At 39.2% G+C, this 14,407-nt stretch overlaps 2 protein-coding genes across 3 annotated transcripts in view; one reads left to right on the top strand and one right to left on the bottom strand.

Annotated features, from left to right (window-relative positions):
- Nucleotides 1–4,213, top strand: part of LOC118325615 (carbonic anhydrase-like) — a gene marked incomplete at its 5' end in the record, with an annotated part of 22,588 nt that extends 18,375 nt beyond the window's left edge. Inside the window, 3 exon segments of the mRNA XM_035658357.1 lie at nucleotides 2,704–2,782; nucleotides 2,923–3,086; nucleotides 3,193–4,213. Coding sequence (XP_035514250.1) covers nucleotides 2,704–2,782; nucleotides 2,923–3,086; nucleotides 3,193–3,384 — 435 coding nt within the window. The 3' untranslated portion in view covers nucleotides 3,385–4,213.
- Nucleotides 4,214–5,108: 895 nt separating this feature from the next.
- mmp25b (matrix metallopeptidase 25b) lies at nucleotides 5,109–12,691 on the bottom strand. Of its 2 annotated transcripts, XM_035658764.1 has the most exons (11): nucleotides 12,611–12,691; nucleotides 12,391–12,482; nucleotides 10,948–11,080; nucleotides 10,645–10,792; nucleotides 10,022–10,326; nucleotides 9,654–9,833; nucleotides 8,369–8,453; nucleotides 8,001–8,083; nucleotides 7,648–7,800; nucleotides 7,128–7,421; nucleotides 5,109–6,438 (listed from the first exon to the last, which is right to left on the bottom strand). In XM_035658764.1, exons 2-11 carry the CDS (start codon nucleotides 12,472–12,474, stop codon nucleotides 6,179–6,181), a joined length of 1,725 nt encoding a protein of 574 aa, XP_035514657.1. In that variant the 5' UTR covers nucleotides 12,475–12,482; nucleotides 12,611–12,691; the 3' UTR covers nucleotides 5,109–6,178. The 2 variants fall into 2 exon arrangements, with proteins under 2 accessions (XP_035514657.1, XP_035514647.1); XM_035658754.1 differs by lacking the exon at nucleotides 12,611–12,691 and having other exon boundaries at nucleotides 12,391–12,570.
- Nucleotides 12,692–14,407: the final 1,716 nt, after the last annotated feature.

The following is a 14,407-nucleotide window of genomic DNA, read 5'->3' as shown; positions in this document are numbered from 1 at the left end:
CCAATTTACATAAATAGATGGGGCAGGTGAGAGGGTGTTGTGGACATCAAGTGCGATTTCACACCAAAACTATATGACATGGCTTCAGCAGTGTTATCACTGCGACCCCAACGTATTACCCTACTTTCTATCTATAGATATTTTTGTAGAGTGACATTTTGGCCGAGACAGTTACAAATTATTTTCTTTCTCTCTCCTCCCTTTCCACTCAGTGCGAGCATTTTACCAATACACAACCCCATTCCGATTGGTGAAAGCTAGAAAAGTCATACCACTAATGTCCTGGCCGAGCCCGCAGTCTTGATACCTTTTTGTGTATGTGCGACCAAAAACATCTCTCACCTCAATGAAGAACCAAGAGCAGCAAGTCGGTAAGAGTCTTTAAGAGCTAGTTGTGTTCCATTAAAAGGTGACTTGCTTTTACAATGGAATTCTGGGGATAAGAAAAAGAAAAAACAGTTAATACAATCTCTAACTTATAGCTCAACTGAAACAAAGACTGTGCAATACCCTCCATGGATAGCGCGTTTCCATCCACCAGTGTGCTCGAGCCGGGGATGAGGAGCCATTGCCCCAGTGCAAGTGAACTCAGCTGTCATATGCAGACAGATCTCCTCCTGAAATGCCACGCCAACCGCCAAGTACTTGACTGAACAAACAAGCAATAAATTCAATTAAAATCAAAAACTGACAGGAAACAAGACAATGAACAGGGCCAGAGTGTGACCGTTGTAGGAGAAAGACATGACAACTAACAATTTCAGTATATTTTTTTGTGTGACTAAGTAGTAGTCCTTTAAAAACCATAATAACCTAACCCTCCTTAACACAGAATCTTTATGTCCACACCACTACTCACCTGTCTCTGCAGGTGTTTTGATCTTTGCAAGACGGAGGTGTTGCCGTAGTTCTGAAAGGGAATTCATCAGGTTGCTGAGTTCCGCAATGATGAGACGATGTTAATGGGAAGACTGCGGGTGCCAGTTGCATAATTAGCAGCAATAGTTGGCCAGGTAGTGTCATCTGTAAATATGAAACAAGACTTTTTTAATGGCTAGAGGGGGAAGCAGTTAAGATGGTTAGGATGATATTGTGGCCATTTTAGAGAATAAAAAAGAATAACGCACTGCGCTTGGCTGATTATAACAACCAGGGCTGGAGGAGGAAAAGACCATCTAGTTACTCCTTATTCATGGAAAAACAGTTATGATAACCATGAAGTTAAAAAAAAAAAAAAAAAAAAAAAAAAAAAAGACGAAGACAACGACTGCGTCTGAGGCACAGTTTGCGGTGGCACTAAGAATTGCATCACAGCAAGCGCCAGCTACAAGCCAGTTCATCTAAAACAACCAAAAGACTTTTGTTTTCTCCAAACAAATGACCACCCACATTAAAGAAAAGCACATAATGATTGAAGAATTAAGCAGCTGGTTAATTTATTTATTGTTCGTGGGTTTCAAATTGGCACAAACCAGTTACCAGTACGCATCAAAATATTCAAACAATTAAAGAAATAATCACAAACCAGTGGAAATGTTAAAATGCTGTAAACAAAATTAATAAAAGAGACCCTCAATTGCGCTAAAAGCACGAAGCAGCGTTTTTGCATGCAGCTGAACCAGTAGAGCTGAGCACAGTCTTACCTTTGACACCACCTGTACCTCCTCAGTGTCCGCTAATGGCTTAAAGCTCAATCCTCCACCCTTCTTATTTCGCGTTCAGGCACCCAGTGTCTGACACCGCCCTATGTGACATCTGACTTGGCATTAAGCTCCTGCAAAAAATGTTCTGATAAGCAGAGGAAGGTATTTGGTTTTTTTGTTGTTCATTTGTTTAATACATCATAGGTTGGATGAATGCATAGTAACAGCATAAAATCTGCCAGGAGTATTGCAACATGTAGGTTAAGCAATAAATTAACACTGTAAATTAATTGCAGCCAATTTTAAAAATAAGAAATCAAATTTTGTATACTTTTAAAATCTTAAAATGTTAAAAAACATATGATTTATTTATAATGCATCAAAACAACGTAGGCTATGTTTATAAAACAGGAGTAAATTGTCATTTCCAACCAAGGGTGATGTTTGGATCTCCTCCCACAAAGGATTTTCCAGGAGCCGAAAACCAGTTCATAATCCTGATCTTAAACTGGTCTGTCAGCCATTTGGGTGCGGAGCTTGCACGTTCGCTTGTGTAGCTTCTGCACTGAAAACAGCCAAAAATGAGAGAAATTTTGAAAAGAGCTCGTTGAACCTCTTCTTTCTCAAACTCCCGAGGTCACATTTTTTAACTTTAGCCACTGAAACTCGGCAGTCCTATGGTCAACAAGATGACGATGCTCACGGTCTTTTCGGTTTTCATTTCGGTCGTTCCTGGCCAATGGTTCGAGGGGGTTCATTTTGAGATTTTCTGTCCCCCTCAGGAGTGAGAGAGACAGCAAAAAGGGTGCAGCTGCACTTAACTGCTGTGGCCTAGCCCTGGTTACCAAGACAACCAAAGCCTTCCTGTGAACATAATCACGTCAGGCACGCACAAAATGTCTTTAGGAATTTTCTAGTTTCAAAGTATTCAAAAGTCAAACTTTTTTTTTAATTTTTTTTTGACAATTATTTACGATGTTATCTTAAGTTGGCACCATGAAGTATTTTTTTTCCTCCACTGATATGGAAACAAACAATGAATAGTGTGTGCACTTTTCAGGAAATGTCAGGCAATGAAACACAGCAGCCTGCAAGCTGGAACACTTTGACCTCCTACCTGGCCAACATCACAAACAGTGGTAAGGAGATGCTTGTTTGTTGTTTTGTTTTTTTTGTTGTGTGTTGTGTGTATGTTTTTTTTTTTTTGTTTTTTTTGTGTGGAAAACATGATCTATGTTGTGAAAGGAAGTGCCCTCAGAGTTCATATTCCTACCCTCAGGTGACTATGTTTTAATGGCACCTGGAATTTCACTGGATGACCTCCTGGTTGGGGTGGATCGTACCAAATATTACCGCTATCTTGGTTCCTTGACCACCCCCACTTGCGATGAGGCTGTGGTTTGGACTGTGTTCAAGGATTCGATCAAAGTCAGCAAAGATTTGGTGAGTTTTTTTTTTTTTATTTTATATTTTTTTCCCTTCTGTGTATTAAGTACAATGCTGTCAACAGTGCTTCACCAAGCTAACTGGCTCAATATCCTACCTCCAGATTGACCTCTTCAGCACAACAGTACGCTTCCCCAACAGCTTGTCACCTTTGATGACCAATGTCTTCAGAAACGTCCAGCCAGCACAACCAGTCACAACACAGGCTGCCAGCAGTAGCGCTACCTCCAAAACCTGCTACTCCCTGGGGTTGATGGCACTGAGCCTGGCTCTGGGGAGGAGTTGGGGCCAATGATGATGATGAGGGGGGGGAGGAAAAGTTATTGTGGTGTTTTGGCGACTTATGGTCCTGCTGGTAAACCTGTTAATGAGCATACACCCATTTCACCATTTATCCCATTTCCTATGTGATTTGTCTGACTTAAACCTCCAAATTATTAAAGTCAAATCCAAGCAAAACTGAGCCCTAACACCACAAGACCTTTTGGTGCGTTCCAGTCTAGCTCTATATATATTTTTAAGTTATTGTTCACAAACATTAAATGTGATAATGCCTATGATTGTCCATATTCCTCCAATGGTATAAAAAGCTATAAAGAATTTATCAATCTGATTTTAATCTGTTGCTCACTAAATTTATGTTAAACATTGTGCACAAGAATGAACATGTTTAGCAGAATGAATGGTTTAGGCACAGCTAATGACTGCGCTTGAGCTGTCAAAGGAATGCACTTGCACTAAGTTTACTGGATAGATGACGTAATGGTAACTTGGAAACTCTGCAATGTAATCTGAGCAAGATAGTATTTAGTTAATGTGGGCAAGTATCTGTCTATAGAGTTAAAACTACCAAAACACCAATAGTTGTTGACAGACGTATGTATCGCTACATTGCCCAGATGAACACTCACACTTAAAACTGTGCTGCTTCTTTAACTTGGTGTAATGAAGGATTGTTGCTGTGTCACTTGGTCGATGAACACCATTATTTATCAGAATGCTGTACAATATAGATTTTATTTTTTTCCATTTAGACCGGTGTTGCACTTCTTGCACATGTAACAAAACGCTGACTTCTTGATCTTTTGATATATATTTCTAAATTAAAAGGATTTGCTGTCAGTCGATTTTCTTGAGTCCTCTTCGGTTTTCTTTGAGGGATAAACATGCTTCAAAAATATTTTAAACAAAAGATTTTAGTTTATTAAGCATTGTGTAACGGCATTAAATCTAATCCCGAATGTTGTACTTTGACTGAACATGAGCCAGACACTTGACACTGCTGTATTTGTCAAAGAGGGTGTATTTTATCACAGTTACTTTGCTTCCTTATAAATGGTGCCTTTTGAGGATGCAATTGTTCCTCATTGTGCTTTTCAGCATATTTGATGACCTTTGCCTTTTATGGCTTACCTAAACTTCCCCCACTTAAGGAACAGAATAAATACTCCTGTGCAAACGTCCTTGATCAACTTCAATGTGCTGTGATTGAACAAAAGATTCTGTGGTTAACTAAAGGTGTATTAATGAAACATTCCCAGTTCAAAAGAAAATATAAAGGCCCTGTAAGTAAGCATGCACAATCTTTCATGCAGAGGTCCTGCATGTGTGTGACTTTGCTTTCAAATGTGATGTTCTTTCTGTAAAACTGTAAAAAAGATAACCTGACTTCCTGACTTAGGGTAACACTTCTGCTTAAATGGCCATGTATGTTATGTTCCAGACAGAGAGGTCTTCCTAATAAAGATATCAATCGTTACCCTCAGATGACACATTCTGTCACAAGAATGATGAGCATGTAGACTATTCTATTGTTAAGATTTAAATACAATGCGAGTCCTGCATATGAAACATGAGATAAGGAAGAACACAGCATCAGTCCGAGGGTGATCAAGAGATAATTTTCTAAACTTTTAAAAAAAATAAGAAAAAAAGTGCATCACAAAAAGGAAACCAACATTAAGAACTTGTCATTAAGAATAATTTTAATATTTTTTAATAAACACTTAAAATTGTCCTATTTGTTGATTCCTTACACACAGACCTGCAGCTACAATACAACATACTTTTATAGTAACTACATCTACCACATAAGTTGAGCATTAAAATGAACTAGAAAATGAAAATGATTACATTTAAATCAAAATCCCTAAACCTTACTAACTTAAATGATTTACTTAATTACACCTTAAGAGCTCCACCTCAAAAGCATTACAGTGACAGACAACATTTAATATTCAAATAAGAAAATGTTTTTTTTCTTTTGTTACAGTAAAAGAAATAAAATATAAAAAGCTTGAATGTGTATGTCACAATGTCTACTTCTGTCCCTTTGTACAGTTGTTTTTCCTGTTTTTTCAGTCATCAATCCATCCTGTCATTTCAGATATGCACTGTTCTCCAAACACCCTGCAGTTGCACCCAGTACAGTTGTTCCCCATTCCCCTGCATATACATCTGCACTCTTTTTGATCATTTTTGTCTAATATTTTAACTGCTCCTGCTTGTGAGTCCACATTTCTGTGTGCAGAACTGTAATAATAATAGTGGCCGGGTCAAGAAAAGAACATCAAACACCAAAATATACAAATAACACAACAAACCACAGGTCCTTCTTCACAAAGCATATTTCTGTCTGTACTGTGTATATATTTATATGCACGTGCACAAATCTACTCTAATCTGCCTGTTTACTGTCCAAACATAAGGTGGTTGTGTAAGGCCTCATTACAGGGAGTACCCCACGTGCTGGATTTCTGTGTTCCGCGTAATCTAATACTCACTATAGAAAAAGTAGGGTGTGAAATTCTATAGCGGGAAGGAGGGAGGACACGAAATTTACTATTTTCACTGGTCAGCAGTATGTAAATAAAATAAGTAATTACAGTAACATAGGGTTTATGTTAAAGTATAAGGCAGGGTGTTTAACATACGCTTTTCATGACACTAGTATGTAATTTGAAACCAGCTAATGGATTGTAATGTACTCTAAGTGTATGATGATGTAAATAGCTTTTATTACCCCCCAGTGAAATAAGGGAACTAGTACAAAAAAAGCCTGAAGCCACACAAATTACAAAGTCAGGTTTCTATTTTCTAATAAATGTATCAATTACCAATATAACAGAGATCAGGAGGAGCCAGCTGCTTCTTAGGCCTGAAGATGATCCCTTTAAGTCACAGCTGCACTCCTTTGGGTGTCGAGGATTGGCTGGAGCGGCGGGGGTTGCAGGCGGAGCTGGACATCTGAGCCAGTCTACAGCAATGGACTTAGGGGTGACGACATCTTGGTTGAGTCCTCCTCTCTTCAGCACCCAGTAATGGTTGTCCTTGAAAAAGTAGCTATCTCCTAAAGAGCAGCAGCAGCAGTTCTTTCATCACATAATGAATAATACAAGAGCCTATTAACTAGAGACACACAAGCAGTGGTAGACAGTAACGTACTTGAATATTTCTATTTTATGCAATAGTCACTTCTTACGTAAGGAAACCACTTGTAAAAACGTCGTAAAAAACCTTCACAGCGTCCCTTTAAGTCTGCCTTTCAACTGAGTGACACAGGAAGTTAAGGTAACTTAGGAATCTAATCTCGTTTTGTGTCTCAACAATAGAATACAAGACAATAGGTCTTTGTTTTTTGGCCAATGGCCAACCATTAAGTTTCAGCCCTGCAGGGGAAAAAGTCTGGGCACCTATACTTTAAGTAAAGGACCTGAAATGGCTTCTTCCACCACTGCACATAAAGCATCAAAATATTCTAAATTAAACTATAGAGATTATATTTATAATGTCTGTTTTTTATATTTGACTCTATGGTATGCTGTCATTCAAGTCAAATAGTTAATTCATAGTGTCTATTTTTACTTATTGTTTCCCTTTGCTTTGATAACACAACATACCTTCTAGCAGCTTGTGCACTCATGTTAAAAAACGTCATCACTCTAAAATAACCTTCTCTATGGTCTATTGCTCTATTGTTTTATCTTACGCTGGTATCAGAAACCCATCTCATATTTATGCCTCTTAACACAATGTTACCTTCTCCCCAGGTGATGACGTCATCCATGTGGGAGGGCACTCCTCCCCAGAGGCTGTTGTTCCGTGGGTAGTCCGGCGCTTGCAGCCAGGTCACCTGTTCGCCCATACGGCTCTCGTCAAACCTCCAAAACTCCCCGTTGCTGAACAGGTATGTTTTGCCGTTGTGGGCCCAGATGAAGGCTGCATCCACGCTCTCCACCAGTGCCCCCCTCTTCGTCCTCATGCCCCATTCAGAGAGGGGTCGAGGGTAACCGGCCATGGCCACCGTGTCCTTGAAAACCCAGTACTGAGATCCTGGACAGGCGTTGGGAAAGTGTGAGAGAGAATTTGTTTGAGTAAATTAAAGTCAAAAAGAAGTTTGTAATGCTTACAAATTCCTGCTGCAGAGAGCTGCAGTCGTTGGTAACCACGCTTACATCCTTTCTTACAAGCACCTTAAAAATAGCATCAAAACTCATCAAAACTGCCATAATCAAAAATAGACCAAAGTCACATGTAACCACAGGATTTTGTTTCTCACCAATGAAGAAGATGATTTTGCTGTCACTCTTCCTCTCATACACTGCGTCGACCTTGTTTGTTCCTGGCGGCAGGCCAATCCAGAAGCTTTTGATCTGAGCTGGACTGAGGGACACCAAAGACCCGTCTTGCTTAGTTCTCCAGAAGTGTGCACCTTTCCGAGAAAAGAGAGCGAATATGACACCATCAAGTGTCTCTCAGATCATACGGACTAATAATCAAACTAAAATACCGGCCTATTCTGAATATGCTTTTGTCACAAGAACAATGTCGACAATAGACAATAGATTTTGGGTATTTTGAAATAGATTTTAATCTTGGGAAATGTCTCCTTTGTGTATCCCTTCTTTTCACCTTTAAAAAAGAAGACCTCTCCCCTGATATTTGCCACTGCGTCAAAGCCTCCCCGACAGCGCTCGTGGAATGAGGGGTCAGAACTGGGACAGAAAAAGTCAAAACTCAAAATTCATATATTTTATAGAATACAGTCTGATAAAAATTCACTAGAGGGTGCAAGAAGACCAAACACTGTCACAGCAAGGATCAATAAGAAAGCTTTTATCTGTGTCCACTGGTCTTAAATTACTCTTTTCCATTCATTAGATTGATTAGACTGAGTGCATAGAACACAGGATATTCATAGTTTGTAAATGATAATTATAAGTGCTTATTGTCTGGATGGATGTAGAGTAGTTTTCATTCTTTCCTCTCACTCTACTTACGGCTGTGTTGGTCTTGGAGGAGGTGGACTGGGCAGGCGCGGGATTTCAGGATCAACACCACCTGGCGGCCCTCCATCCTTCACACCTACAACAGCATGGTTACAGCGGACAGTGTTGAGGAGGTGTTGACGGCATTATGATGACAGCAATAGAGAAATTGTGCAAGCAACCCACATTGTTCTCAGTAGCCAGGGGAGTTTGACACACAGGATGCAAACTCTTTTTTTAGGACACGGAAGGAAACTGTTGAAATCCCCTGTGCATGCACCTTTACATACATTGGTACTCATAAATAATTTTTTACAGAGGGTGGTTTTTGGGTATTTATGGCCTTTTATATTCCACGTTCAATGCTTAAGCTATAACATAATGCACTTAAATAATTAAATAATACGATTTTCTTAAATTTACACTTAATACAATCACCACATAAACAATCAGTAACCACTCATTAACATTTACTTCTAGTTTAGGGCCACTTCTCCCTTTCACAATGTCACAATGTCAATGAAATCACAATCACAATGTCATAACCAACCACCAACGGACATGTTCACATGGACAGTAAGCATTTTATACCTTAATAAATTGAGTAATAGGAAACTTCAGGACACGATGAAAGGCCAAAAGAGAACTCAGGGATAGTTTTACTATGCTAGTGGTGTGGGATTGTTGGTCTGTTTTATGGTTTTCGGGTCCACCACTATGGTCTAGACTGAAATATCTCAGCCACTATTGGATTGGACTGCTATGAAATTTGGTACAAACATTCATGGATAGGTGATCCAATGACTTTTCCACTAGCGCCATCATCAGGTTAAAAAATATATTCATCTTATTACTTTGGTTTGTGACCATATACCTGCAAAACTGGCATTCCCATCAGCCTCAGTTGTACTTTGTGTTTAGTTCGCTCTAATTACTCAACATCAGCATGTTAACATTGTCACCCTGAGCATGTTAATTAATAAAGCTGTCCAGCTGTCTCTTAGCTAATCTAATCTCATGTTAGCATGATGATGTCAGCTCAATTGTCACTGACAAAGTACAGCTTCACAGAGCTGCTAGCATGACTATTTTGTCAGTACATCCATTAGCCAACATTAAACCATAAAATAAAGCAGATGGAGGACTACAACACCTTGTACAACTGTGTAAACTATACATTAACTTTAATTTTTTAACTTAGATGAAAACACACAAACAGACATGAGAACACCAAACATCAACATACACATACTGTAATGAATATCCCATACAGAATGTAATTAGTGCTACTGGTTACCATAAAGCTGCTGGATGGCCTGCTTGTCGTCCAGGGCCAGCATGAAGTTTTGAATGTCTCCCACAGGGCCCTGGTAGTATGGCCTCATGATGGACGGATCAGAGGAGGAATGGGACAGGCCCAGTGCATGGCCAAACTCGTGCACTGCAACTGTGAACAAGTCTGTTGTGCTGCTGTAACCTGAGGAAGTGTGAAGAAAAAGTATTACTGGATCACATAAACAGTCATAAATTAAGAGTTTGTTGTCACTGAATAAGCATTAGGACTCCTTTTTTAATAACTATAGATCACTTTGTCAGTAGACAGACAAATCTTGAGACCAGGTCTTTATACATCCCTCCATCATGATGATTTCAATCAGTTATTACCTCCATAGCTCCAAATCTCATCATCATCAAAGTGTGTGTCACCCGCCACATCATTCCTGCCGGGGAAGAAGGCGTGGGCCAGGGTGCCACCCTGCCCGTCAAAAGGGTACCCGTCGTCGTGAAGCATGCGGGTAAAAGACACTCTGATGTCCCCTCCAGCTGCCGCCCCCCTGCTGTCACTCGGCAGCCGACGGAAATTCAAGGGGGTTGCGTCGCTCCAGGCTTTGAAGGCGTGAGTCAGGATGGTGTCCACCAAACTGTTAGGCAGACCGGGTGAGAGGGAGGGCGATGGGTAGCTGTGGACACTGCAGACAAGAATAGATTTTGTATTATAACAAAGTTAAGTTTTAATTATCCTTTAAATCTGTTCACTGTCTGAGATTTTTCTTTATGCCTTTTCCGTCTTATGTAAAGCACTTAGAATTGCCTTCTTGTTGAAAGGTGCTAAACAATGAAGAAATGTATCTTTCTAATTTGTCCAAATTATTATATTTGTTAAAAAAAGATGAAGCTTGCGTGACTCTGACAGCACACTTCTCCAAAAGCCTGACATGTTATATAAAGAGCTATGATTCATACAGACTTGAACGAAAAACCAAAGTGTAACATGACAGGAAAGACACCTCCATGTGAGGTCTGTCTTATGCCACTTGAGGCCTGACAGAGCATATCTTTTCCTCCTCCTCCTCCTCCTCCTCAGCATGTCCTCACTTCCAACAATATCAGGGAGGGAGCATCGTGGTGTGGACATGAGTTTGAGGGTTTCACTGTCTAGAAGAGAAGTCACATAGAGAAATGATGAAACCAAAGAGCAGATTACAGGAAGTTTGAGACTTCATGTGACCACCCCTGGACATGGGGTGGTCACATGAAGGTGGAAATCTAATATATATTGTCCAGATAGCTCGAACTTAAGAGGTTTTTACCAAGCACCCCAGTTTCGTGGACCCCGCCGTATCTCTGCATGACACGAATGGCTTTCTCAATCCCCTCTTTGGTCTGCAGTTTACTTGCTCGCAGGTCAGGCGGAGGAAGGTAGCCATACCTGCTCAACCAATCCTGGACAGAACACAAGGAAACCAAAGGAAATTTGATAGTCTGTGCACCATAACCAAGATTACGGGCATAAGTTGATGTCATGGAGGATATTTGATGCACTGCTCTACTTGTTACTGTATATGAGACCCAGTAGATTCTTCACAATGCAGTGTCTCAGCCTTTTTTCATCATTAATATTATATGATCATGTCTTCAGTGAGTGAGTTGCTTGACAGGGTAAAAGCAGCTTACAATTGATAATTTGCAAGCTCTACTCAGAATAACTGAGCGGAGAATGGACTTGAGGCTAAATAAGACAGTATATCTAGTGGTATCTTTCCTCTTAGGCTTCTATCTCCTTTAAGCAAAATCAGTTTCTTTAAAGTGATTTTGAAACCTGCCCCTCCTCCTCCACCGTAACTGTAGTTGAAGTTCAAAGAAAAAGGTGTTGGCTCACTCAACAGTTGTTTCTCTGTCCGTTTTATAAAAAATGCTTCCACCTTAAGTTGTTTCATCTTCTACTCAGGCCTTATGTTTCTTTTGCAACAAAAACAGATGATTTTTGCTATTTTTTGCAGCAAATGTTTGACTGATAATATGTTGAAAGTTCTGGTAACCTTATTTTCTTGTATACAAACAAGCTGTATTATTTCACCTGAGAACTGTTTGACCCAAGCAGGATCATGCCGGATGCAGACTAAACATGAGAACTTATATGGTAACAGAAGTGAAACTTGATGTTTTCAGATTATAATTTTTGACGACAATGGCGTTCATACATGTGAAATTGTAAAAAAATAAGAAGTATTAAGTAATTTTTTTAGGGAAGTGTGAGAGAACTATGACACTCAGAGATTTTCAAGTTTCATGATTTTAAATGTTTTACAATCAGTAAAAGATGTACTCAGAATATGTTATTGTCTTAAATTCAGAGTTCATACTTGGAACACTGCAAAATAAATAAATAAATAAATAATAATAATAATAATAATAATAATAATAATAATGACCACTTAGGATTAACATTTGTTTTTACCAAAACCAATTTTCCAAAATAATTCTATAAAAATTGTTTAAATGCACAAAACAAAATATGAATTTGATGCCTTTTCTTTCTTCGTTTTTTATAAACCTCATAAATCGTGTGAGGCTGCCTCCAGTCCATCAGGCCACCAGACTCTTTGCCATATCCAATGAACTCTATATGACTTCCTGTTCCATTAATTACATACAAGTCTGTGTAAGCCTGATGCTTGATGAAAATTAATTAACAATCACAGCAGCCACAAATAACCCACATTAAACAGTTTTTCCCTTTCTTTAATACTCACCACCGCTCTGCTGTACTGGTCAGTCTGTGCGGGTGCGCTTCCCGTTAAGGTCAATACCATCAACAGCAGAAGACCCAACTCCATTCCGGTCACTGCAAAAAACCGCTGCATTGTTACCGGAATACTTATCATTTGGAGGCAACAGAGACATTTCTCGCTTTCTATTGCAGTAGCTTCCTGTCAAATCATCCAAAGCCAAGAGAAGCGAAACAAAGCTCACCGTCGTTCCTTCTCTGTAGTCTCTCTTGGGACTAGGCTTGGCTGATCGATCAGTAAACTCTCCGCCCTGCTTCAATCACAGTAAAGAGAGCCGTTGCCTGCAGCTTTCCTGTATGCGCTTGTGATGAGACATCCGCTTCTCTTCATTGTGCGCGCTGCTACAGGTGCAGGTGAGAAGATGGAATCAACTCTGACTATGATACATTATAAGACAGTCATAGCGATATTTAATCTCTTTATTTATATTAAAACTTAATTTGTTTGAATTGTTTTATATGCTTTCCTTTATAAAGGGTTTACTTAATAATTGCTTACTATACTACTATATATGCTTACATACATGAGTTATAATGTTAAGCCCTTAACCAGAACAAATTGCTAATTAGTCATCTGTTATTATAAATGTTAAAGGTCCAGTGTGTAGGATTTAGTGGCTTCTAGCGGTGTAGAAACCAGTGTTTGGTTTGTCCATTATAGGCTACTGTAGACATGGGGGTTCAAAATGGCGAACTCCACTGGGCAGGCGACCCGCAATGTCCGTAGATATATACAAAAACTCAATGATTACTATATTCAGGGGATTTTACACTAATGAATAAATAGTTATGAATATGAAATTCTATTTCTGCCAATAGATCCTCCTAAATGTTGCACACTGGACCTTTAAAGAATAAAGGATTCCCACAGTGGTCTATAAGAAGTCTGCATTTGTAAATATTAATCAATTGTCAATAAATAAATGCAAGACTCATTCCCAGAGTGGCATGAAGTCCTGTGGCCATCAAACTCTTTAACTCCTTCCTCAGATTGTCAAAACTCTTAGTCAATCATCAGTCAGTCAAAAAAAAAACAATGACTTGGTCCCCCCTTTGCATAATACGCAAATTTGCAAGAGATCAAAGTACTAAAGAGCAACTGACTCAACTAAACCTGAGGCTTTTGGTGCCCTTGCAGGCCTGGTTGGTCCTGGGTGCAACTGACCACTTTTCCCAGTTTGTAATCCAGCCTTGTGGCCAGACATTTTTATATCGTATGTAATTTTGGATATATTGGGCTATATATCAGATAATTAGTACCAAAAAAATGTATGCAAGATATCCTGCTTTATCAAAAAAACTAATTTATGTTTTAGTAGAACCAAAGACTGTATATGAAACCACATTATTTCGGTTTAACGTGAACATTGGACACAGCAGCAGTTTCTATGGCTTCTCAATATTTGCTATTTCATTTACAACTTAGGGTTCCACATTGTCTGCCTCCCGGAAATCAATTACATAATCACTATAGCACTATTATGCATTGAAGTACACAGAAGTTTGGCAGTGATTGTGCATTTTCAAACATGGTCTCTAATTACATTTTTAATATCACACATAAATTGAAAATGAAATTTCAATTTTATTCAATAAATTAATTTTAATATTGGCACCCCTGGGCTTCCATATTAATCATCAGTGAATCTACAACAATATCAGTCGAACTTTAAAAAGAAACAATGCCTGAAATGTAGTTATCATCAAGAACTATTTTTCCAGTGTTATTTGTCAAAGTACTTCACATATATTTGAGGGAAACTGATGACACTGCATTAAGCTGGAGTGCACCAGCATCTCACATCTCATCTACCATTATGTTCATGGGTCATTCTCTCTGCAAAGCATCACTGGTGTTATCTTTCCCTCTCCCTCCCCCTCTTCCTCCTCTCCCATCTTTAATTTCTGTCACCCTCCAGGGAACCAAGCGAGTCATGCCATTAGCACAGAATGCTGCCTTGCTAATGGTTGGTCAGTTTCCG

Source organism: Morone saxatilis, unplaced genomic scaffold, assembly GCF_004916995.1.
Source record: "Morone saxatilis isolate NCDOM2014 unplaced genomic scaffold, NCSU_SB_2.0 Contig1, whole genome shotgun sequence".
In the NCBI taxonomy this organism is placed as follows: Eukaryota; Metazoa; Chordata; class Actinopteri; family Moronidae; genus Morone; species Morone saxatilis.
The sequence above is the reverse complement of the archived record's forward strand: the minus strand, read 5'-3'. Positions and strand labels throughout refer to the sequence as shown.

What these genes read in the sequence shown, in the direction of transcription:
- mmp25b (XM_035658754.1), bottom strand. Translation starts at nt 12,522, where the DNA reads ATGATAAGTATTCCGGTAACAATGCAGCGGTTTTTTGCAGTGACCGGA. An exon ending in GGCCATCCAGCAGCTTTATG is followed by an intron (nt 8,454 to 9,653) that starts GTAACCAGTAGC and finishes ATGCTGTTGTAG; the next exon opens with GTGTGAAGGATGGAGGGCCG. An exon ending in CCTCCAAGACCAACACAGCC is followed by an intron (nt 8,084 to 8,368) that starts GTAAGTAGAGTG and finishes TTTCTGTCCCAG; the next exon opens with TTCTGACCCCTCATTCCACG.